The 26,791-nt window shown below is 37.9% G+C and overlaps 1 protein-coding gene across 5 annotated transcripts in view; it reads right to left on the reverse strand.

Moving 5' to 3' along the window:
• Positions 1 to 26,791, reverse strand: part of FGF13 (fibroblast growth factor 13) — a 538,338-nt gene that overhangs the window by 59,781 nt on the left and 451,766 nt on the right. For 4 of the 5 annotated variants that reach the window (XM_012782494.2, XM_012782498.2, XM_012782493.2 and 1 more), the window contains 2 exons: positions 12,694 to 12,804; positions 7,153 to 7,256 (listed from right to left, as the gene is read on the reverse strand). In XM_012782494.2, coding sequence (XP_012637948.1) covers positions 7,153 to 7,256; positions 12,694 to 12,804 — 215 coding nt within the window. Of the gene's footprint in view, positions 1 to 7,152; positions 7,257 to 12,693; positions 12,805 to 14,714; positions 15,630 to 26,791 lie in introns of those variants that run through there. The other variant, XM_012782497.2, reaches the window with a different exon arrangement.

Below are 26,791 nucleotides of genomic sequence, written 5' to 3' on the forward strand. Positions count from 1 at the left end.
ACATGGAAAAAAATGCCTTGATGAGCTCTTTTTTTTTTCTATCACATTATAAATTAAAATGATACAAACAAGAATGCAGAGACTAAAAACAGTTTCTTTACCAGGACATGAAACTCACAGGATAATCACATAAAATAAAACTAAAACATTTAATTTGTTCTCTTTCATAAAGCTATTAAGCATTACCAAATATGTCGCTAGAGCAATCTCCAAATGTTCAGTGTAGGTTATATATTTAAAACTTAGAATTATTTTAGGAATTCCAAAATAACTAGTGCCATCATAGCAACATAACAATGAATATGAGATTAGTTTCTTCCATTTGTCTTTCTTGTATGTATGTGTGTGTGTGTATGCATTGTGCCTGTGTGTGTGTAATCCCCTTACACATCTGGATTTATTTTGCTAAAATTCCTCTTAGTTGTTCCTGCCAATTATTTTATTCTTTAGCTCCTAAAGTCTGGCATTTTCCTATAAATATGAATTTAGCATCAGAGATAAAGCCTTGAGACACACTGTTAAATATCTGCCCCATGACCTCTAATTTAGATTACTTTCTTCAACTTGGCTTCACAAACAGAATACAGAGCCAATCTTATTCTATTTAGCTACAATCACTATTGTCTTCTTGATTTCTGAGAAAGTACCATCCTTAGTCATTCTTACACCTAAGAAACTACACCTTCACCCTGAATAATTTAACAGCTTTGGTTATTTTTTAGAGACCATAAAGATAAAATACTTGACTTTGAGGTACAAACAACCAGATTTAGCCAATTTCATATTCAAATAATGCCAAGCTAGATTTTCTTTCACATATTAACGAAACTTTCACTAACTGCAGAGTAGTAAACATGTAATCTGTGACTTGGAAAATGTATTTTGGCCTTGAAAATTATGCTGATTTACTGGTGTTGTGAAAGAAAATCTAAGATGAATACTACTACTTCTCTATGTTTTTCACTGCAATAATTTTAATTACTTCTCGCTCAATAGCATCAATTCAGTAACTGAACAGAAAACAAAATCTAGCTCCTAGAGCTAGCAAATCCATTCATTAACAAATAAAATGTGCTTATTTTCTCTGCATTTCTTATAAAAAATTTAATTTTCCACATTTTCCATTTCTAGTGATACCACTCAGAAATATGTGTGTGTTTATAATCACCCTTAACTTACATTCCATTAGTCTGAACCAAAAATGCCTATTAGAAATGTATAATCCTATGGACATTGAATACTTAATCAAAAATGTTTATTAAATATATGCTATACCCAAACTGAGAAACTGTTTTGATAGTTGATACTTTCCCAATTTTTATATTAAATAAACCAAATTCAGTAATTTGTTAATGAACTATGCAAATAAGAAAAAGTTATAATCAGAAATTAGAATTTCTTTGTGTCTACACTTTTTTTTTTTTTTTTTTTTTTGAGACAGAGTCTCGCTTTGTTGTCCAGGCTAGAGTGAGTGCCGTGGCGTCAGCCTAGCTCACAGCAACCTCAAACTCCTGGGCTCGAGTGATCCTTCTGCCTCAGCCTCCCGAGTAGCTGGGACTACAGGCATGCGCCACCATGCCCGGCTAATTTTTATATATATATCAGTTGGCCAATTGATTTCTTTCTATTTTATAGTAGAGACGGGGTCTCGCTCTTGCTCAGGCTGGTTTTGAACTCCTGACCTCGAGCAATCCGCCCGCCTCGGCCTCCCAAGAGCTAGGATTACAGGCGTGAGCCACAGCGCCCGGCCGTGTCTACACTTTTTGGGTTGATATTTTTATTTGATAATGATCATTTTCTTCTATATTGGATATTATTCTGCTTGTGTTTATTTTAAATTTCCTTTTATAATTGAGTCAACCTCACTTTTGTAAATAGCTTTAATGATTCAACCAGAACTCTCCATTTAATTCTATTCAATTTATAAGCCTCTATGAGAAAAGCTCTAGAAGCTATGTACTTGCTGATATACAGATTTGACATAACTCAAACATTTTACATGCTACAAATGTTTGCTAGGAATACATTCATCACTCTGAATTGATCTATGAGTTCATCTAAACTTTAACACCCTTTCTGTATTAGAATATGAGCTAGAGATACAAAGCCATCATCATTGAAAATTAGGTCTTAAATTATCATACACTAAAATCAGAGGAACTAAACAAATCAGCAAAAGAGTGAGCCTACAGTTCACAGGTAAATGTACTGAACCACCTGAGGCATCATAACATGCACCAACCCCTCACCCATAGTATCAAATTAAAACATATATCAAGACTGATTTTAATGTACCTGGACAATGTAAACAACCCTTCCATTAAATAACTATATTTAAGACCAGTGATTAGAATGTTGAATTCAGAAAATCCTTTGCTACTAGATCCTATTTGTTATGACACTTGTTGAATTTAGGAGGTATGTTAGGTTTTTTCCCACCTCAGTTTAGCTATCAGTAAATATATATGCTATAGCTGGAAATCATTAGTCATTTTTCAATTTATTGACTAATTATATTACTTTTCTAAAGAGGTTTGGGATTCTTGAAGATATAATGTTAAAAACTGGGCTCTTAGGAATAGGATATTTACATGGGCTCGAAGTTTCTCCCAATAGATTGTTTACTAGTTGCAAAACAAAACAAAACCCCCAAAACCAAGAGCTATACAGTAGAAAATCAGACAACACCTTGACTGTATCATCAAAAGTAATACCACCAATGAGGGGCAGATAGACACAGCATGCCTCCAGATCAGATGTGATAGCCCAAGAAGGACACAATATCACCTATGCAGTACTCTGGCTAGAAATGCTGGGATTATATAGTGGTGATATATTGCACAACCTTGTGAATATACTAAAAACAATTTAATTGTATACTTTAAATGGATACATTTATGGTTTGTGAATTATATCTTATTAAAACTTTTATTAAAATGGAAGAAGTAATAGTAGAAAAGTGATTGATGGATGGGAGTATGACAAGGTCCAAGAGTACGGCCGTGAAATTGGGAAGGTTGAGGAATAGGAAAATATTATTAGAGCTAAAAATGTCAAAGAACTCAAAGACCAGATTTGTTGGATGGGTCATCTACAGTGACTCTGAGGTTACTAAGAATGTTAACATATGACTAACAATCTCAATGTTAGTGTCTTTGAGAACAAGGGCAATGGCAAGACAATTATTAATTAGATTATCTGCAGCAAATGGTGCCTCTTAGGCTCCCATATCTCTGCCCACCATCAAAAACATTTTAAGTATAACTGTGCATGTATTCATACATACACGCACCTCAGAAATCAAATGTATCTCTAAAAGTAATATGATTAGAGGCATGGTCACATTGAAATGTTTTCCATTTAGTATTTATATTTCCAATACTTTGTTTAAAACAGTGATTCTTAACAGATATTATGATGGCCAGAATTTTGTAATGGGTGTTTAAAAATCATAAAATTATAAAAAACTAAACCAAATGCATTTTAATGTAACCTAAAAATTGACTCGAGTCATATGACATTCTTAATCTTAAAGGGAAGCAAATCTAAGTCGTCAAAGGGTAAAACAAGTAAGGCTAAGGTGTCACAACTGCTAAGGGGCTAGTATTATTTTATTTGTCACTATTTCTGATAGTGATTCCTTTGATGAAGACTGCATTATGAAATGCTGTAAGTGACATATAAGGCCAACTCCATGTTATGGGGGAAGAAAATTGGTAAGTTTAAAGTATGTGGAAATAATTCAGTAGAGAAGAAAAACATACTCCCTTAGTTTAAATTCCAAGTCCGACTGAGCCCCCAAGAGTCAGTAACACATGCTGCCTCGTTCCCATGGCATCAAGCTGACTCTCAAAGAGACATGCCTTCTGCTCTTTCATCTAGTTTGCTGTGGTAGTCCCTGGATCACAAGATATGACAGTAAAATCACTTCTACAAGTCTTCTCTGAAAAAACATGAATGGAAAAGGCTTACTTTTCAAAGGATTTCTGCCTGTTTATATATTTTGGCTGCCCCAACCTCAACTCAAGCAATACTGTGTGGTCTGGAAATGGAAAACTCGTTTTGAGGAAAGAGTATTTAGATGGGTAAAGCTGCTTCTAATGAGTTCTGCGACATTCCAAAATTGTTAAAAAATGCTTTTAACTTTGAGTTTTTACTATCCTATTTCTAATATTTATTATTACCCCTCTATTACAACAGATAGTAGGACATCAACAATGTTTCATATTTAAGAGTCTTGATTTTCTATAGTTAATGTTTATTTCAGGCAATTTTGAAACATTTATTATAAATAGCTTTATGCTATTAAATATTTATACTGTGAAGTTTTGAGGAACTCTCAAAGGCTTATGCACAACTCCTTATAATTGGTAAAGGTAAACCAAAGGTAAGAGCAAAATTATCTGCACAATAAATAATTTCCTTGCAGTTCCAGAACAACTCAGCTTCTATCAGGGCAAAAGTAAATATGTTATGAAATAATGGCTAATTATGATTCTCTGTGTCACAGATGGTTTCTCACTGCCACTTGAGCCTACATCAAGTCTGTCCCCCATGGCAACAAGAAAAAAAGGAAGGGGAGGGTATAGTGCAAGAATCCTGAGATTACTCATGAAAAGTAAATTGCTATCTCTGTAACAATAACAATGTGGAGGTGTTGTTTCTTTATTTAATTGACAAAGGGAGGAAAGAAATGGTAAAAAATATAAAATTTAATTCAAAATAAATTGAGGGATATAGAAGCAGAAATGCAAAATAAGATAGGAAAAAAGAAAAGGAGATAAAATAAGAACACTCTTCCAAGGATCAGCATTTTCCATCATCTCAAGAAATAGGCCTTCAGAAATGTAAAGGCAATGTGCTTGCAAGAGCAGAAAAAGATTGTCATCAGAAACTTAGAATAAAGGATAAAGGGCCTATAAATTCATGATTTCTGACTTCATTGTGGTGGAGGGGGGGTCCTCAGTGCTATTCATCAATAATTTTTCTTAACCCCAGATCAGTGGTTTTCATAAGCATCAGCTGGTCAGCTTTAGAAACTATTCATACACAGACCCCACCCTCAGATATTCAGATATAATTGATCTGAGTGTGGTACAGAAAGACAACTTTTTCAAAGGTCCTCAGGTGATTTTGATGAGTAGCTAAGGCCAAGAACCACTATTTGCTTAGAGTCTAGGTGTTGGCAAATATTTTTGGTAAAGGGCCCAGTTACTGGTAAATAATTTACATTTTGTGGGCCATAAAGTCTCTGTTGTACTATTCAACTCTGCTGTTCTAGTGCATAAGCAGCCATAGACAGTAAGTAAATGAATGGGTTTGACAATAAAACTATATTTACAAAAACAGATGATGGGCTGGATTTGGCCCATGGCCTTAGTTTACCTACCCTTTGTTATTAAACTGTTTCCTCTTCTCTTGCCCAAAACAGCTGTTCCAACCCTTTACCTATGTCATCCTTAAGCCTTTGACTTTTAGCAGATCACCTCTCATTCTCCTTCAATGGGACAATATAGGTCCTCTGTCAGGAAATCTTTCAACTTCTTCATCCATCACCTGCAGACTCAGTACACCTACATCTGCATCTGTCCTCATCTCTTTGCCTCCTATTACAAAAGCAGTGTCCCTCTTTTCAAGGTGAATCTAATTCTTTCAATTAAATTCTTAATTCCATCACCCTTCCATCTCTTCTGGGGCTCCACTCCATAAATAATTCCATTTCCTATGTATTTAATCACTCCCTTTCTACTGGCTCCTTTCCTTCAGTTAACAAATATATTCAAGTGTCATATCCTTAATTAAAGAACCCTAAAAGGCTTTCTCAACCTTGTGTCCTTCCTTAAATACTCACCCATGTCTCCTCTTCCCTTAGAAATTCTATACCTACTGCCTCTACTTCATCTCTTTCCATTCACTCCTCAAGCTACTACAATCTGGATTCTGTTCCCACTACTTCAGGGATAGGGCTTTTGTCAAGATCACCTAAGACCTTCATATGGTAAATTCATAGTTCTTATTTCACTTATTTTCTCTGAAGCATTGGACATTGCTTACTCTTCTTAAAACTCTCTCCCCATTTAGCTTTTGCAATACCCACTTATTTCCCACATTGGCCTCTGAAAGACAGGGTTGTGGCATGGTTTCCACCATGTCTACCAAAAGTCTTTCTATACACTTGGCTTTGAGATAAATTCAGGAAACAGAGGAAAGGAAGAGTGGTTAACGGTAAGTGTTTCACTTGCAGTTTGAGGAATAGATTCCTATAGTCATAGTAATAACCTCCTTCAAGGCTAGCTAAAGGGAAATTTGACAAGCAATTTTCTCCAGTTTAAACATCCTATCCTTTTCTGAAGACACATGAATTCAAAACAAAGATTTTAAAAATATTCATATATTAAATAGCATTCTGCAATCTAAAACTGCTTTTACTGATAAGAACAAAATCCTAACCCTGGTATTGTATCATTTTTGCTTATGTTTAAAAGTTAAAAATTTTTTGAAAAGTTTAATTTGGCGACATGTTTCATAATGAACTATAGGCTACAATGTTTATAAATTCTCCTGAAAAAAAGTTCCATTTCACTCAGTTCACTCCAAACTTGTAAGAAAAAGGCAAATGGGAATCTGTAGGTAAGGAGAGGTTGAATTGTGCTTGATGGAATAATAGTATTTAAAGCAGAAGCAGTCACCAAATGTGTCCTAATTGAGCTGAGGATAAGAAATACAACTCTAGAAACCCTTTTAGAACTGGTCTTTATGTCCTACAGTTGAAATGAAGGAACAATCTTATTAATTTTTTAGGAGTAACATGGATAAATATATGTTTAACTGAAATGGTTTTGCTTCCCACAGCTACAAAGCAAGACAGCAAGACAGACCATCATGTGGTACATAAAATAATCTAAATGACATTGCATATAAAATTGTTCAGTGAACCTTTGATTATACCAAAATTTTAGCTTCAAATGATTAATTAGTAATAGATACAATTTCCATAGGAAGTTAATTTTCCCTTTGAAATGAGATATTTCCATTAACAACACTCTTCCCCTCATCACAGAAATATATAATGATAACACATATGTAGCACATTGTCTTTCATATCAGATGAAAACTAGAGTAGTCAAAACATGCACAAAGTCAAAAGCTTACCGAGGTGTACAAGTATCCCTCGCTGTTCATTGCCAAGTACAGCTTGGTTTGAACTCCTTGAATAGCCACCACTCGAAGACCAACAGGGATGAGGTTAAACAGAGCTGAAATTAAAAATAATGTGAAAACAATGTTACAATTATGAATCCCATAGCTTTTCAATGTTTTCAGCAGGACTTTCTGGTCCTCCAAAAGTAGTATATACTTGGTGAGAATAGAAAAATACGTATTTACACATATACAGGTAGATAGGTCCACATTCTACCTTTTAGTGTACTTGATTCATGGTTGCAGTCACATAACCGGGGCAGTAACTACATATTCTCAAACACCCTGGAGAGAATGCAAGACTTTGGTCACAATTTCATGGTTTTTATAGTGTTGGAGGTGGGGAATCTTGATGCTTCTGAAATGATACAGTCCTAGCAATTTGTCTGTACATTAAATCGTGTCATCCTCAACAAATTAAGGTTTTAAACTGCTCGCCTAGATAACTGCTGAAATTCTTACAGGCACAGTTAAAATCTACCAGCTGGAGAGATAGTCCTAGACTCTTAAAAGAGACACTAGTCCAATGCTCTCATCTAAATTATCTGTATTACTTCCTATGCAAAAAACCAAAATAAATCCAAGCCTTGTAAATAAGTCATTGTGTAGTCCTATGTTCTCAGAGTAGTATTTCTTAAAGAATCAACATTTTCCAAGGTAGAGGTGAGAGGGCTCCTAGCTTGTGGTCTTCAAGAGCAAAGGTTATAGGAATGAAAATAATAAACTTGAGGGAAGTTTATTTTATTATTATAGTTATTTGCAAAGTAGTTGGAAGTGGGCAGCCGATTGGTGCCAGGGAGGACTTCATTTCTCCATTTGAGGATTTGACTGCGTGAAACTTACACCCAGGCTTTCCTCACAACCACACACCACTCACTGGAGACAACCAGTGGGTGTCCTCCCACTACCAGCTGTCTACTCCCTCCCACATCATGAATAAAAATAAAACAGTACATTTTTAAAATGTAGTGCTTGCCACACACATCTTTTGAAAATAGCCTGTGCACCTTTCTCTCAGGAGTCATAGATCAATGTTGATGATTTTTGCCTTGTTTTATAAATTTATTGAGGATGATAAGTCAGTCGGCTGTGGTTTCTAGGAACAAGAATGTAAAGGAGTCACCCCATGGGAAAGAATAGATTTTCTGGGATCGCTTATATCTGTGCATATATATTCTGCTGCAGTAAGTGGGATAATATGGATTAGAAATATTAATGAAGAACTAAATATTCCTTGGTGAGCCTACAATGTATCTTTCCTTTGAAATCAGGGTGTTACCAAAGAGGAGCTAGGACATATTGTACAGTTCAAAAGACAAGTGTTCCTGCCACACGCCACTGATGGCACTTCATTCAATACTCATCATATTAAAAGCTGTGTCCTTCTGTTATATGAGGTAAAGGAACGTAATTGCACAGATTGCAAGCCAGGATCTCATGCTATATTTGACAATGCAATGCACAGGCAAGAAGTCTGACACCTTTGAGCATGTCATGTATATGTCATATCTCTTTCTGTTGATAATGCCTTGCTCACAGCAGGTGCTCAACACACATATGTGGATTGATAGCAATCTGTATGCTGAAAACATGATACTACACTTTTAGAAAGTAATAGATAATCTCATTTATACAAAAGATCATAGTTGAAAAATTTTGAGATCAAAAAAACCAAACCAAAACTTCCATATGGGTTTTGTTTAAAAACCATATCACTACATACCACTTGACAACTATAATACCAGCATATGCTTGAAACCTAGGTTAGTCATAGTAATAGATGATAAAGAATGATAAATAAAATTCAGAATTATTTCTAGACCTTAATTTTCTGAACATTTTTAATGCAGACATGTTTGAACATGTCTGAACATGTTTAATTTTGAACATTCTTAATGCAGCTTATAACAAGCAGAAGACAGAAAGAAAAAAGAGAGATGGATATGATTTTCACCTTGTTCCCCAATCACTCTGATTTGAGTTTTAATGAGCAATGAAATGCTTAAATCTCAAACATCAGACAATAGTAGGAGGAAGAGAAGCAAAAACATCAGCAATCCATTCCTGAGATTATATAATCCTGAATAATGGTATTAACTACATAGTAGAACATGAATTTTTTATTATGTACTATAAATTTCTATGAAGCCTGATTCAAAAACAAGAAACATTACCCCAAAATAAAAACTTTAAGAGAGTAGTGAATGTTGAGACTGGCTGGTCATGCTAGACCAATCTTTTCATTTCATTACATTCAAGATAGATCATAAACGGGGTTAGTTTCAAATCTGTCTAAAGGGACAGTCTTTCCAGGTAAAAATGCAGAGAAATTATATCTGTGTGGGCTTGAACTGAATCAACATTTTCCTATATGCCTTTCTTTCTCTATATCTGGAGTCCTTCTTCATGGACTTAATATATTATTTGGATGAGGATGAAAATATTCTAAATATGAGAAGAAAATAATTTATTTAATTTGTGTATCTAAATACATTAATTAAATACCTACAATACCTTCTCCCATTTCAGTCAAAGTTTTGAAGAAGCTTTTAATAAGTAAAAGTTCCTTTGTTTCTTGTTTGTTCTCTGTCATTTCTACATAAAAATAATCACCTTCTATTAATACCTTAAAGGACCATTTTCTTAAAGCCATACACCTAGTTGGCACTCAATGTTTGCTGAAGGCGACACTGAAGCCATGCTTGTCATCGCTTGGGCTAATGTCAATTTTTTAAAGGGAATAATTAATAAATGTATATTTTAATATAAATTGGAAAGATTTGACATGTTGAACTGCTAACACTACTGAAGGTGTGAAGAGAAGTGGCAAACTATTCTTCTAAAACAGACTTTATTGCACCCAGGACAGATATAATAAAACTATTGCCATGAAATGTCTATCATCTTTCCCTTTTCAGGAGAAAATACATAATTTATAATGGCTGATTTGCTCATGATGAGATTTTATTGGACTGACATTTACCATTGCAATAAATCTACATAAGATAAGCTTAAATGCATAATATCAAACATATGTTTTTAGAAATGAATATATCTGGCTAAATGTGAAATGATTTGTTCTACCATGATCTTGTTTACCACATCAGAATTAAAATAACATAAAATCAATCAAATTGAACTAAATGAGGAAAATATAAAAATAAGAAAAATTAATAAAAATAAGAAAAGAAAAATATAAGCATAAAACCAGGAATATATATTAAGAAAATACTATATAAATGAAAGAGTTATAGTTAAAAAAAACAACTTGTATTCTTGTTCCACTCATTTAAAATAATTTAAAATTAATGCCAAGAAAATTGCTTGGCTTTAGGGCATAAAAGAATAAATTTGAATGGCTAGACTTCTTGCTTTATCCATTTAATCATAAACATTCTTTTTCATGATGCCTTAAGCTCCATAACATCCTCAATGGGGAAGCTGAGCTAGCTCACTAGTTTCTGGTCACTCTTGGCATCAGGGGTAGAGTCAAGTCCCACTGACTTGCTATCTCTTTTGAGATACTTTCATCTGTCTGCATAATGTTATGACAATACTTACTCTTAGTTGACTTACCTCTCTTTATTTCAAACTGCCTAAACACAGAGTCTTGTTTATCAGGCTATGTTCTTTAAAGGTGTTTCAATGTCATTAGTACACAGAAATGCCATGCATATCAGTGGCAATCTAAAGCAGAAGCTATGCATACATAGGAATTGAAGAGCAAAACCTACCACATGATTTAAAGCTCCATAGTAAGAAATGGAGCTTTGATTTATGCATGTGTGTGTGTGTGTGTGTGTGTGTGTGTCAGACAGAGAGAGAGACAGAGAGAAAGAGAGAGCAATGTTTGTATCTCTTAAATTACTGCATACAATGTGATCTTGATGAGTTTGGCATATCGCTGTTAATAAGACACAGCACACGAATCGCCTTTTTTTTTACTTCTTTCTTTTCAGGAAACACATATGAACACTGGACCCAAAATATTTCTTCTCTGATTTGCACCTTGAAGAGATGTTAAAAATAGATGGGGGAAAAGTTTCCTGGGTGGGGCTCATTTGCAGCTAATCATGAACTTACCTTCAATAGTGGCCAATAGACCCATTTTCCTGAGGTACTTGGGAAAACAGAGCAGTTTATATCTCAACACTAAAGTGTACACAGAATTTATGAGAATGTTTTATTACTGATCATCACGTACTAAAATCTGTTATTTGATTACAGTAAAATCCTCTAGTTATATGTGGCTAATGGTTTCAAACAGAAGAGTATGCATAAAACAACAGCTAGGATTCACTATAAAACTTTAATATCATAACAGTAACATAGCATTTTACAGAACAGTGAGTACCATTTAGTATGGAGGTTTTTCAACCTCAGTACCAACAGAGCTTTCTTCAAGGGTAATTAAAAGTGACTTCCTCTTGAAGTCATAGCTTGGCCATTAGCCCAGGAAGCATTCCTAAAAGTAGAGAAACTCTTTACAGTTAACATTGGGACCCCTGTCAATGGCTTTGCTATCTGTAGCCACGTACCTCTAAAAAAGCACAGAGCGCTCATTAGCATTCAGACCTACTTTCTTTGGCTGTATTCTCAGCCTAAAATGGGACTATTACTGGGAAATTAGCAAAATTTGAGGGAAATTCAGTAGAAATTAGGGAAAACAGAGAATGAAATGTGAGAACTAAGTATTTTAGCCTCATGGAATATAACAGATCTCCAGAAATCTGTAAATTGTAAGAAAATATAAGTTATCATCATTGAAGAGAAGGCTGTACTATTGGTGAGATTATGTTTTTATTACTCCAAATAAATAAAGCATATGTAATTAAAGGTTATGTAACATCTTGGAATCACCTTCCTTCAATAATTAGAAATAAAACTGACATTATTTTTGATGCACTTCCATTTTAGGTTCACCATTATGGTCTCTGATTTGGTCTTTACTTAAACCATGGTTAAAAATAAAGCACTAAAAGAAATCCTTTTACCCACCTGTGGACGTATCTCAATGTTAAAATCCCATTAGTCTCAGAGTTATCAGTGTGTGTGTGGATGGGGCAGCATAAGTGAAAGCTTGTAATGATGAATTCTCCTGGTATGAAACCACTCCTCTCTCTTGGGGTTGAGACCGATTCTTAAGAGTAGCGATAACATGCTATTTCAGGATCAGTGTGTGGGTGAGTAAATTTTCTGTGGGGAAAAAAGTAATAAAATCCAAAGGACAGCCATAAATCTATCTAGATTACCATGGAGATGACATTTGGATTGTTCTTCAGATGGTGTCAACATTATTTGCTCTAGTTGATTATTTTAGATATTTTTATGTTTAACTTCCTTTAGGTTAACCTGTGTAAATAGGATTGTGTAGTCTGTCTATATTTTGCATTCATTTCAGGATTCAGCAGAGGTTATTTATTTTAAAACAAATAAAAAGAACACAATGTCAACAACATGCTGGTATATACTATTTATTTTGCAGTCACTTACTATAAGTACTGTCCTCATCTCTGGTGCCATCAATGGTTCCATCTGCTTGCAGCTGCAAGTGGAAGCCTTGTCGACTGTACAGTTTGGTAACTATTCCCTTAAGCTGAGGTTCTGCAAAGAGAACAATGGTTTCGATCAATTGATAAATTGTGCATGTGTAGTTTAAAAGAATCAGAATTTAAAATTCTAATTTCATTTATAAATTTTAGTGGAAAAGGTCAAACTAAACTTTTTTAAAAAGTCCTTTGGAAAAAAGAAAACAAACTCCAAGTTTCAGAATAAATCTCCAAACTCAAGAAATATTTGATTTCTACCTGGAAACAATGGCATAAAGCCCTAAAGCTTCTGGCAGGTTCTACAGTCTCTGATAGCCTGTCCTTTTGCTTACAGAGTGGTACTCTCATTGAGTATTTGGAATGGGTTGGCAAATGGCATATTTGGTCTTTTCACAATGTGCCACTTTTCATGTGAAAGGAAAAGTAAAAATACAAAGATAATTAATTTAGAGTTGTTTGCCAACCAGGTACCAAAAACACACCAGCAAAGACTTCCTTCAGAATTACCATAATTTGAATAAATAATCCCCTCCATTCTAAGAAGGTTGAAAATGCATAAATAACCTAGAACCCCATCAAATGATCTGTATTTAGAAAATTGAGCCTTTGATAAAAAAAAAAAAAGGCTCGGGGAAGATAAAACAACCATCACCATATCCTATCATATTAATTATCATTAGAGCTAATGGGTGTAAAAGAGCAGGGCTTTTGTTCGTAGGAAGGAAAAAAATTAATGCATACTTATTTTCAAATTTAATATCAAAACTATGATTATCCAAAATGAGTCCTTAATTAAAACAATTTTCAATTATGAATCACCACAGATTAGTCAAGTGCCTAATTTACCAATAACAGCCATATTATCCAAAATTTTCTTTAACTGAATACAGACACCTGCACTGAAATAATATTTATGTGATTATTCATGCCGCATAATCATGCTTTGCAATCACTTAAGCCTTTTTAAAACAACCCTAATTTACAGCTAATGCATTAAAAACTTTGTGCAAATAGAAAACGTAGTTCTGCGTTTCCATCCCAGGGTGTGTAGAAGACATAAATACAGAAATAACAGATCGATGAGTATGTCTGATTTTCTACACTACTTATATGGTAAAAAGTAGAAAACGGTGTAAAAGATTCATTTGGTTAAGACAGGCAAATAAGCTGCATGTTCTGAAGGTCTACCTAGACGCAACCTGAAACCTAGAGCTCTAGAGCTGTCTGAATTTCCCCTCACCAGAATGTCGCGCTACTCTTATCACTGAAAAGATTCAAAAGGACCCACAATTTGGCTATGAGTTTAAGTTCCCCCTTTAACCCTCCATTTTAGTAGCCGTAACCACAGTTTTACTAGTCTAACCAGATCACTAAGCTCTTTGCCGCAAGGTTCTAGAAATCCGTGCCCCACCCCCTCCGCCCTAGCAAACATTTCAAAGCTGCACCAGAAGTGGAGTCTGTCCCGAAAAGCTTAAAAGTAATCAAAGAAACGCAATGCCTAGATACAAGCAGCCCACATCCCTTGGGGGTGTAAACCTGGAGGGGAAGGGTCTGACAGGCAAGAGAGGCAATCCCCAGGCTCTCCTGGGAAGGGGGACAGGCAATGGTGTCTGCCCAGCTCTGAGCCTGCAATTTCCACGCCACACACATAGCCATGCCTAGGTCACGTCTGCCCGGAGACCACCGGACATGCATTCATGTGACATGTCTCAAGCTGAGAGTGCCCCTCCTGGGCAGGGTATCTCCCCAGGTTCTGCGCCCGTCCCAGGGTAGTTGCAATGCAGCAAGCCTGTTACTGTTACGAAGGAGGCAAGAAAGCAATCGCCTTCCCACGCACGCACACCGGCTAGGTGGCCTCATCCGTACCAGAGGAGCCACCGGACAAACTCGCCTATGCTTACATTCCCGCCCCCTCCACACTTATAAAGTATGGGGAAAAAAAGAAAAGCTAAAGCCCCTTCCGACCTGGTCTTCTTCTGCGCCTCTTCTTGGAGCCGAAGAGTTTGACCCGGGAAAAGACATTTAACTTGTTTTTGTCGCAGCTGGTCTTGCCTTTGCTGGGGCTGCTGACACACTTGCAAGCGTTAGATTTCTCGCGCTCGCGGGCTTGTCTCTTCTGACGGATCAGCGAGCTGGCGATAGCCGCCGCCATGGCCACGACGCCCACCACCACCACTTCTTTCGCTGCCCCTCTGTGTTCGCCTCCTCCTCCTTCTCCTCCGCTGCTCGTCCGCTGTCTCGCGCCTTCACCGTCTTGGTCTCCTTAGCCTGCGTTCGCCCTGGCTTCTCCGCACTCGGGCTTCAGCCGAGGAGGGGGCTCAGCATGCCGTCCGAGCTCCTCTGGCGGTGGACCCGCAACCGCGCGGGCTGCTGGCTGCCGGGGTCCGAGTCGACGCCACAGCCCCGGGTCGGGATCGCGGGCGAGACTGGCAGGCGGAGGCAGAGCTTCGTGGCTGCGTACGCTCGGCCCTGCGCCCCCGAGGACACTGTGCAAGTCCAAGTGGCTCGGGTCGGAGTTTCGCGGCACCCCCCGCCCTGTGCCTCGCGGAGGGGGCCAGAGGAGGGAGGCGGGCGGAGGGAATGAGCGCGGGCGGGAGAGAGGCCGGGAGCGCGGGCGGCCGGAGGGAGGAGGGAGGAGGAAGCGCGCAGGGGAGCGCGCCCTCGCCCTGGCCCCTCCGAGTCTTCCACTAGTCTTTGCAACTTCTTGGCTTGATAATCAGGAAAAGTTGGCCCGTGCCAGCTTTCCGACAGGGATCAAACAGGTAATGGCCTCGCATCTTCGCTGTTGCAGCTGCTCTGGGCGCGGCACAGTCGCAGCAGACAAATTCAGTCGCCGCAGGCACCCTCCGGAACAGCGCTACTGTCTCCTTCCTCACACCGCAGCCCCCTCCCGCGGTGGCCCCTCCCTCTCGGGGCCGAGCCCACTGGCTGCCGGCCGCGGGCCGCCCCCTCCCGCCCCACCCCCCAAGTCCCCGCGGGCCGCTAGGGCTAACACCTGTAGGGGCTTAGGCACTACCCCATCGCCCAAATCCTTCTCCCTTCCTTTCCCCGAAAAGAGCTTCGGGAGGAAACAGTGATGTAGGAGGTACCAGGATGAGGTAGTTGGGTTGAAGGAACAGGGGGGTTGCTGGGCGATGGGGGATGGCGGGACGGGGGTGTTTCCTTAGTGTTTGAGCTAGCTAGGTTGTGCTCAGGCTGGAGCTTCTGGGAAGTTCACCAGACCCTTGCCCCAGGCTTGCACTCGTCCCCCCACCCACCTGTCCACCCTTCTGCAGAGGTATTTTTCTTGGTGACCCTTGTAGCCTTTTTAAAGAGGAGGCCAGAGTTCCCAGACGGGCTCAGCCCTCCCGGCAGCAGCGACAGCAGCAGCAGGCACTGCAGAGAGAGCTGCACCCGCACACCACGCTGCCACCCAGTGGTTTTTGCTGACTTTTCATTTCACGCCAATTTGTGTGGCCCGACCCCCGTTTTTCCTGTGCGCCCCTTCATCTGTCCGTTTGAGTTTGCGATCTGAGCAGAAAGCTCGGGTCGTGTAACAGAAGCAGTACGGGTATTTAGGAAATGCATAGCCGAGCCACTTTATTTAAGCTCCGGCCCACCTCCAACCTCCTAACTTCTGTTTTTCTGCTCCTTAGACTCAGGCAGCCTCCTTTCCTCCAATTCAGGAATCTAGTCTGGATTTTTGCTGGCCTCGCTCTATTCACAAGTTCTGTCCTCTCCCCATGCTCTGTTTTATTCTAGAGGAGAAAAGGGAGTTTTGAGGACACGAATGCAGCAAAGAGAATGGTCCATCCACATCCCTACCTTCAAACGGACACAATTGTTTTACTATTTTACTTGAGTTCTGAGGCTAAAAAGGAAGCCCCAGATCATAGGGCTGCTCTATCTTGGAGCTGCCACTACAGTGTCTTTATTGGAGTCCTACACTTCTTCCCCCTCTCCATTTTTTCATAATTGATGTAGATGCAAAACCAAATGCTCAGCTAGCCCCATATTCCAGCCCTTCCTTCTTCTCTGACCTCCCAACAAGCTGGGACTAAGCAACACTGAAATGATTTCTGGCGTCTTAGCTCATAATAGCTGAATCATCTGACCCTTCTGTAGATTTCATTGCTTCACAGGAGAAGCTGCTCCTACCTCCCCTTCCACTTCTCCCCATTCTTGAAATGTCTCTTGCTCCATCAGAAGCACCACTGTTTCTCTGCAAAGCAGGCTAGGTTGAAGGTTGCAGGGGCTGAGATGGATAGTTATATGAGAATGGTGCCACAGGGTCTGAAATCTTCATCTACTCCTTTGTGCTTTTGGCTTTCCCAAAAGAAAAAGGACAAGGTAGAAGAGAGTTTTAGCATCTCAAGTCAATTCAAGTATCCACTTTAAACTTTAATTCATGGGGAAAAATCCCTGGTCTGCTCCCACTGGATCTTGAACACCTTGAAAATTGGGACAGAGTCTTGTTCACCACTATATTCTCATCTCCTGGCACAATTTCTGTCACATAGTTTATGCTTAATACAAGTTTGTTGCAAATGATTGATGAATGACTGATTTATATTGATTCTGAAGGGTAGGAAGGTATTTCTCAGCTCAGAATGTATGTGATTGTTGGTTAAATTTTAGGCACCATGAAGGGAAATAATCTAACCAAAAGAAGGGTCAGAAGAAGCTTTGACCAAGGCCAAATATTTAGATTAGGTGATGAACAGTTAAGAGGTCCCTGTTTTTACCTTCTTCTAAGCGTCAACCCCAAGGACCTTTTTTCCTTGCTTTAGCTTCTCTCTTGGGACCCTGATCCAGAGCAAGCATGAAAAAGCTAAAGAAGGACAAAGATTTAATTCATGAAAGGGACAGACCTTGGGAAGAATGAGCAATGGTATTCGGAAAATGAAAAGGGCTTTCTTCCATCCTTTTCCCTTCACTTCTCCCAGAGAGCTCTCACTGTTTGACACTGCAAATGCCATTCATAAAAGTATTTTTAGGATGCCTGTAGAATTACTGGGATGGCCACTCTGGTGGATTAAACAGACCCCAAGAAGACTTTAGGGATATACAATGAGGAGGGAGGACACTTATCATTGCAGAGTTACAAACACAAACATGTAAATACATCCCTTCTGTTTCTAACTCCTATTTACCTACCACCCACAGCTTTTTTTGATAGAGAATTAAACTCTCTGCCATGAACTCATGGAACCATTGGACCAAAGCTGACAACTGGATGATTCTACAGGTGTTTGTAGATAACTTTCTTGCTCTAATCCTTCTTTCCTTAATTACATTTTATAATTTTGAAAAATGAGGAGTATGAGAAGAAACCAGTCTCTCTCCCTTCACATATTCCTGTTAACCCACGAAATGTACTTCTGCCTTTTTACATCCCCCCTTCAGTTATTGTTCTTCATGGACAGGAAAATATATGTCACATTATTGATGAGACTAGAAAAGGGAGCTTCCAATTCTGTGATCTGTCTGCCTGCAGACCACATGCATTCTCCTCTCTCCTTCACTAAGAGAACTCACAGAGGCCTGTGAGTAGAGGGTAAGTTCAATCTGGGGTGGAAAGTAAAGGAAGACAATTTTGAATTTGGGTGCAAATCATATTGCCCAATCAACCATTAATAAAGCAGATGTTGTCATGCTTTCCTAATTCTCATGTCTATTTTCCAGGTGCTTAAGAATTCAGGGAAGAGTGTGAATATTACTCTCAAATCAATGGGGAACCATGGCAAAGACCCATCCATCCCAAGAAGGCATAATAAAGACACATTGCAGCCCATCCCAGAGAAGCATATTTTGCCTTTACTTTCTGCGCCACTGCTACCCCAAACCAATAGTATGGCATTTTAATAAGAGGAAGAATAAAAAACTCTCTTTTGATACCTATTTCCAAATGCCTTTTTCTCCTGTCTTGATTTATACTTAGCAGTTCACACTGTACCCTTGCTATGGCATTTCCTGGATCTTCTTCAGATTTGTAATTTTCAATTCACTCTGCTTAATTTCGGTGCTTCCAACTTATCTATTCTGGGTGGGTACACTCTTCTCCTTTTTCCTCCCAGGCCTCTTGTCCCCTATATCACTGCTCACCAAGCTCTCTCCTTGATCATGTTCAGGAAGAAAGCATTTTTAGCTCCTTTCCTCTATCTCAGCTCTCAAAGAGTCCTACTCTGGCTGACAGCAGGCATATGTTTTAATCCCATATCTGCCACTATGTGACCTTGGGTATGTCATGTCTCTATACTACATGCCTTAGTTTATCCATCTTTAACGTAATGCTTAGGCAAGATTTGTGGCTTTCAAACTGTATTCTGCAGCATACTAAGAGTACATGGATATAAGTTCACTCACCAATGTTTCGTCCATAACCTTCATCTATTTTAACTATAAACACTTAACTATTTCAACTTCTTTAATATATTTTATATACTGGGCTCAGTGTATGATTTCTTATGAAAAAAATTAAAAGATTCTGCTACTAAAAACAAAATGTTTAGAAACCTCTAGATAACATGTTCTTTAAAGTCGTTTTGGCTCTGGGAGCCTATGAATTGTTTTACATGTGCCCTTGTTCCTTCTACCTCTTTATCTTTCCTTACTCATACTTTCCATCTCTCCACTCCTTCCCCCACCCACCAGAACATAAATTCTAAATTGGATTCCAAAGAAAAACACAAAAGTCCCTTTGGCTCCACTCCTCATGTGTTCACTTGAGAACCAGGTTTCAGCATTCTTTTCAGAGAGAGTTATGTGAGTTATCAGGGCATAGAATGCTGATCATTCTCTGCCAGTCTCTTTTGGCAGGACTCAGATGAGCTGTAAGGAAGCTGAGGGGACCTACTCTCAAGAGGCATCTCCAGGAGAAAGACAGAAACCCAAACAGATGTGACTGTGATGAGTAAAAATGCCAGAATTCAGACAGCCTAATCAGGAGCAGCCTCAGTCCCTTTTGAGCAGGAAGGAGTTGGCTGTCTTACTGAAACTCTGAAAAGGAGAGATTTCAAACACCTTTCCTCCGTGAAGATAAACTTAATTGGAGCCATTTGCCAGTCTGTTCTCCATCACCACTAACAGTCCATCAAAATATCTGAGTGGCCAGTTACCAGATCAAGGACTGATGATGAGCTCAAAGGGAGGAAAGGGAGGCAGGTTCAAGTGCACCAATGTCAAGCAACACTGGGATCTTCTCATTTACTGGGTAGAGAGGGAACATTTATAAGATGGGGCAGGCAAGTATCAACTTTTCTTGGTCTACCTAATTATGTACAAAAGCCTAGAGAAACAACTGGATAGAAATACAAATGAGGAGATTAGAGAAAAGCCATTAGAATAGGCTTTTGCCACTTAACGCCAAGTAGGAAGAAGAATGCAATTTAAGGAAATCTTGTTAATGTCACACTGGAATTTCAGGGACAGAAAGAGTAACTACTGTATTCTGTAGCATAACCTGATACATTTATTAGCTGGCTAAGAGTCTCTGCTAATCAGATCATTTGGGGGAGTTATATTTCAGAAACAAAGATCTCCAGAAACAATTTTTTAGAAATTGATTGGCTCTCCTGATTTGCGTTCAGAATGAAAAGGTAAGGGACCCTAGGCTTGCATCACACTAGGTTGGTGGTTTAGTCTTCATTATGTCCTCACTCTGAGGTCATTCTCTACATAGCTAGGTTATAGAATTTACTGAAGCTACCTCTGATTTATATTTAAAATCAACTGAGCAAACACTGATTAATTCTGATCCTTAAGAAGAAAAATCCTATAACCCATATAAAATTTTCATTGTTCAGTCATAATTTATGAACAGTAAAACCATAAAAGACCCTGATGGTATTAATCATGTCCATGAATTTAGGTCTTTGCCATTTAATTAGCCATGACAGCTGTAACATTGAGAGTTCAAGGCCTCTGATTACCTGCTTGGCCGTTTAATCAAGAAAACCTGGAGAGACATAGCAGATTGCTAGGGTGGAGGTTTCTCCCTTGATCATAAGGAGAGAATGCACAGAAATAAGCTTAAGCTTTAATATGTGTGGATTTAAGTTTTGTGCAAGGAAAACATTCTTTTCAGTAAGGATTGTTAAATACCATAATTGATTGCTGATTTTCCTTCAAAAAGCTTTTATGAATACAACTAGAACCTTATCTATCTGGGTGGGTATGTGGCTTGATTTCCCTCAAGACTCTCATTCTGTCATAAAAACGACACTACTATTTATACACTCATTATCTGCCACTAAGAAGTGGTCATGGGGAAAGTGGAAAGGGCCAGCAACACCATTATTGAGAAGGGTTAAGGTCCCATCTTATAGAGCATGGAGAGCTAGTGCCTCTGCCTTTGGAAGAGCATACTGGATGAACTTGGAGCATGTGGTCAAGGCAGTCACACTCATTTCCTATATTTCTCTTGTCTAACCTGTAGAAAACATTTTGTAGAAACAATAAATTTATTCTTAACCAATGGGTTACTTCAGTGGCGACAGAGCATCCAGAGCCAACAAAAGCATCAGGTTCTCCAAGTGAATTCAATTCAGTTTTATTCAATAACATTTGAAGATCTTGAAGGAACAATTGCTATTTTATGAACTGACTAGTGGTTAACAAACATAAATGAGGTGTTTCTATGATGAAACATTTATGGAAGACTAAAAGTGTGCAGGACTCAGAGGCAAAATATCTGTAACACTGGGTACATTTCTTGCCCAGTGAACTAGGTAATCTAAATGAAAAGTTAGGGAAAAATGATGGGGGATTTGAAGTAGAAGCAGACAATCTAATTTTTCTGGATCTAACCTATTTCAGGCAATAAGATCACTAGAAGAAGGTGGCCTGAAGTCAGGATTTCAGGAAGGGAATGCAGTGTGTGCAAATGATTTAATGTTCATTATTATTTAGCATATGTAGGCAAGATTCACAAACAGCACAAGGAAAATTGGATTGATTTCCTACTTGCCAATGGCACTGTTTCTATAAATTTCCTAGCAAGAGTTTCCACTTTTTAAGCCAGCAGAGAGGTAATGGGAAAATATTTTAGTGCTCTCTCAGGATTAAGAATCTTAACACATCTCTTCAGACACCGACCAGGATTTGGGCAGGGGAACCTACTGAATTTGAAGGAAATATTATCCTCTAGATTCTAAGAAGGTGACGAAGGACAGGTCCATGACATACCTAAGAACTGTGCAGATGCCCTAGATCAGGGGTCCCCAACCTATGGTGAATTGTATAATTATTTCATTATATATTACACTGTAATAATAATAGAAATAAAGTGCATAATAAATGCAATTCACTTGAATCATCCCAAAACCATCCCCCCAGCCCTGGTCCATGGAAAAATTATATTCCATGAAAATGGTCCCAGGTGCCAAAAGGTTGAGGACCACTGCCCTAGATGGTTTTTAAACTCTCCATTCAGCTTTAGATTTTTTTCTGTTTGCTAAAACTGGGGTTTTAAATAGTGATAGTACTCAGTAAATACTATGGTATAATTGGGCAAGCAACTTGCCAAGTGCTATAACACTATTTCCTTTAATCCTTGCAACAAACTGTAAGTTAGATATTATCATTATTGCCATTGTAAAGGTGAGAAAAGTGAGGTCTAGAGAGATGAGATGATATAATTATGATTTCCTGGCTAGTATACAAGTGGCAGTGCCAATATTTAAACTAAGGATCCTCAGCCAATAAATACAATCTATATGTACAAGGCCAGCCCTTTAAATACTACTACTTTCCTCCTTGGCACTGGGTCTGGAATTTGGGTTGCCGAACAGTGGTGCCTGGATATGCCTATCTCTTGCCTTGGGTGACTGAAAAAGATAGAATATGGCATGATTTTCAACTCAGTTTTGTTTTTTTTTTCCTTTAGCAAGTGAATTGTGAAATAAAAATGAATATATATTATCTGTGCCTAGTTATAAGCATAGTTCATAACACTTTTAATAACTTCTTACAGCAATACTTAAAAACAACATTAGTTTCTCACTAAAATAAAATGATTATAAATCACTGCTTAATATTATTCTGGGTTTCCCAACCCAAGAAATAGTTTGACAGTAGGACTTGTCCTGAATCAGGTAATCTGGGCCTTTGGACTGCTATGAGAGCCAAAGGACACTTCTAGGTCTTTCTCTCCATCACTACTTAGCAAAGAAAAGAAGTTAAAGCATTCCCAATTCTCTCAATTCTTTTCATATAGGGAAAACTGGCTGTCTACAAGGTAAACTTTTTTTGTGCCATCTGCTTTCAGCTATAGGAAGCTTGAGTTCAGCCAAAAAAGACAAAAATATTACACACAGTGTATTCATTTCCATGGTAGGAAACCCATGACTATCCTTTTGTAATCAGGAGTTTCTCTAGTATTCATTCTAACTTATTTGCCCTAACTTTTCCCTTCTGACAAACAGTTAAAAGTAAAATCAACTGATTAAACTTATTAAGTACCCTCTCTTGCAACCACTGGAGGCCTCAAGCAATTTTTAGAAAATATTTTCTTAAAAGGGGCCTTGATGCTCACCTAATGATCTAATTTTAGAGAAGAGATCTAAGGCAAGAGAAGTTAAATATATTTGGCTTGGGCCATTTGTTCGTTCATTCATTCATTCATTCATTCATTCACTCAAAAGTTACTGAGAACTATTTGCCAAGAACTGAACTAAGACCTGAAGGATGTAAAAGTAATAATAGCTATAATGTATTGAGTGCTACCTCTACCTCAGGCACTAGTGTAAGTACAGTAAGTCCTCAGTTAACGTCATTGATAGGTTTGGAAACTTTGACTTTAAGTGAAACAACATTACAAAACCAATTTTTTTTCTCATCAACGTTATAATGAAATGATGTTGAAGAAATTATGTTACTTGAGGACCTACTGTAGATCATTTTGCTTAAAGTAACAGTTTCCAAGAACCTATTGATGACATTAAGTGAGGACTTACTGTATTTTGTCCTTGTTTACTCACTTAATACTTACAACAACCGTATGAACTTATCCTTATTTTACAGATGAAACAGCTGAGGCTGAGAGAGGGTAATGAGTTCATTTATATAGGAAGTGGTGGAGCTAGGATTCCAATCCATGCAGTCTGACTTCATATCCTGTGTTCTTAAAAACTACCCTACTGCCTCTCCAGTGACTGTCCCTGGCCTCAAGTAGTGGAGAAATAGAAATAAATAAATAAATAAATAAAACACAAATGTCGTAAGCACTGTAAGAGTGTACCAAATGTCTAAACTTGTTCTCAGAGCCCAAAAGAAGGTAGGAGGGCAGGAATTGAGTTCAGCTTCAGAAAAATACATATTGCTGAATATGAATGTGGGAGAATGAAAAGGAGCTGGGAAGTTGGGAAATGAAATTATGAAAAGTCAAACTTCAAACTTCAAACCTGAATCTAAACTGACTACTGAAACTGGAATCTTCGTACCAGGCTTTACCTCAGCTGAAAGAACTTACAACACCTTAGATTTTTATGTCCCCACACTTTGAATCACTTGACAATAAGTTGGTCAAATATTGTAACCACTCTCTAGTAAGGTACTTTTCTGTGAAATGTTGATTACTGGTATGATCATGAAACATTGGGGATTGGGAGAAATCAACTATGCTATGCAGATACTCTGATGTTTATGTTTCTGTGGGGTTTTTTGCTTGTAAATTGTCTTCCCTTTCCCACTGATCACATTCAGCATATATTGTCAATGGTGATGTTCAACTATACAGTTGTTACTGATTTACAACTGCCAACAGCAGATGGTTTAGTAGAAGTAATCCCTTTGGAAAGATGCCAATCAAAATGAAAATTACATTGGCATGTATGCCACAGTGAGTTAGCCATTCTCCTCCTGAAATAACTGGGGTGAGCTTCAAGACCAGAGATTTTCACATACTCAGTCATTAAATAATTTTTATGATAAAGATAAAACTTTAGGCTAACAAATGAATTAAAGATTATGTGAAAATGATTGTCCATGCCATGTAATCCTAGTAATTCCTCTATGTAGAGTTCAATATTCTTGCTAGAGAGGAACTAGGATTTGGCTGATATTTGAATATATCAAAAAGATATTAAAAATCTTCCTATTCACTGCATCCCTCTTCAATTGTTCAATTGTTTTTCAATTCTGGAAATTTAACTGTTACTCTGCACTCATTGCCTGTCTTTAGATCTCTCTTTGTGCTTCTGAAACTTGTGTTAGGTGTATGTTAGACCTCATTCTCTCTTTCATGATTCCTAACTTCTCTTTCCTAGTTCCATCTCTTTATCTTTATTTGCAAAATCTAGGTGCTTCACTGATCCTTTCTTTAGCAAGATTTAGTCTATTGTTTGATTTGTTTTTATTTCATTGGTATACACATATATTATGTATTATGCTGTAATATTTTATGGATGACATAAAATTATATATACACACATATATAATATATGTACATATATCACATATATACACATATATAGAGAGAGAATTTCTATTTGATCTTTTAAAATATGTCTGCTATTCTTTTTCATAATATCCTCCTCATACCTGATAGATTCTATTCCTTTGTTTATCCCATTGAACATTTTCAAGACACTTAAACATTAAAGTCTTTTTCATATTGCCTTATTTCTGGTATATGAATTACCCTGTTTCTTGTCATTGATAACTCTTCCTGTGGTAGTTTTATTTTTTTCTTGCTCTATAAATCTTACTGCGGGCTTACAGGAAACAGGAATACTGTTTTCTGTAGAATTCCCACTTAAACCGTGGATAGCAGAGTTATCTACCTCTACAGTTTTGTGTTCTTTCTGTGCTAGCACGCTGGGTCTCACTGGTTACAGATCAGTTTTTATTTTCATTTCCTGGTATACATTAGTAGTATAAATTCAGATGTGGGTTCCAATTTATTATATTCTCAGTCCAGAATAGACACCCTACCTATAATTTGTATCCCTAGGCCTTGGGCCCTGATTTGTCATGAACTAGATAGGACTTCTTGGCTCCTGACTTGACTCAGTAAACTCAGGGCTCTGTATTAGGGCTGTGGCTTCAATTTAAGCCCCAGGGTATATACCAGTTCTGCTACTCTTGATGGCCATTCAGCTTCAACTGCTTGCTGGACTTTGCTTTGGCTTTGAATCACTTCTTTGTTTCTATCACCTGAAGATTTTCCTTTTTCACCTTTGAATTCTCTTGTGTATTGTCAAAGACTTAAGATAATATGTTATACACTATTTCTGTGTTTTTGTGGAAGGATAGGTAAGTATAAGCAATACCTCAGTTCAACATATTGACTAGAAGTCCCCATTCACTCTTTACCTCTACCATAGCACCAAAACAGTTGTCACTACAGTCATCAAAAACCTTCTCATGTCATATACAATGACTGGTTCTCAGTCATTATTTTACATAAACTTTCAGCAGCATTTAATGCTATTGACCATTCTCGTTTTAACACACAAGTCTTCTTCCATTGACTTCTACAACACTCTACTCTCCTAGTTTTTCTCATACCTACATTTGACTGCTCCTTCTCTTTCTCCTTTTCCAGTCCTTGTTCCTCTCACTAACCATTTGAGTCCTTCAGGATTCTGTCCTATACCTTCTGATTTTCGCTTTCAATCTTTTTTTTCCTAGGTATTTGCTCTATTGACTTCATTTATTGATTCTACAAATGTTATTTGAGCATCTACTATATGCCAGGGTGAATTGTAGGTATTCAGCAGTGAACAAGGCAGATGTGATCCTACTCACATGAAAATTACAGAATAATGAAGAGTCAGATAATAAACAACATAAATATGCTGTAATAGTGATAACTGTAATGCTGTAATAGTGATAACATAAATAGTGATCACTGCTATTAAAAAGGACAGAATGTTGTTTAAGGGTAATATAGAAGAAGCTGAGATTGGAAGGTCAGAGAAAGCCTCTAGAAGGAGTTAACATTTTTCTGACTCTTGAAATATGATATGGATCCAGCCACATGAATGGTGCAGGATAGAAGTACCATTTATACTGTGACAACTCCAAAAGTCTCCTTTGCTTTCATCAGTTCAGATGGGTCA

Source organism: Microcebus murinus, chromosome X (genome assembly GCF_040939455.1).
Source record: "Microcebus murinus isolate Inina chromosome X, M.murinus_Inina_mat1.0, whole genome shotgun sequence".
NCBI lineage: Eukaryota > Metazoa > Chordata > Mammalia > Primates > Cheirogaleidae > Microcebus > Microcebus murinus.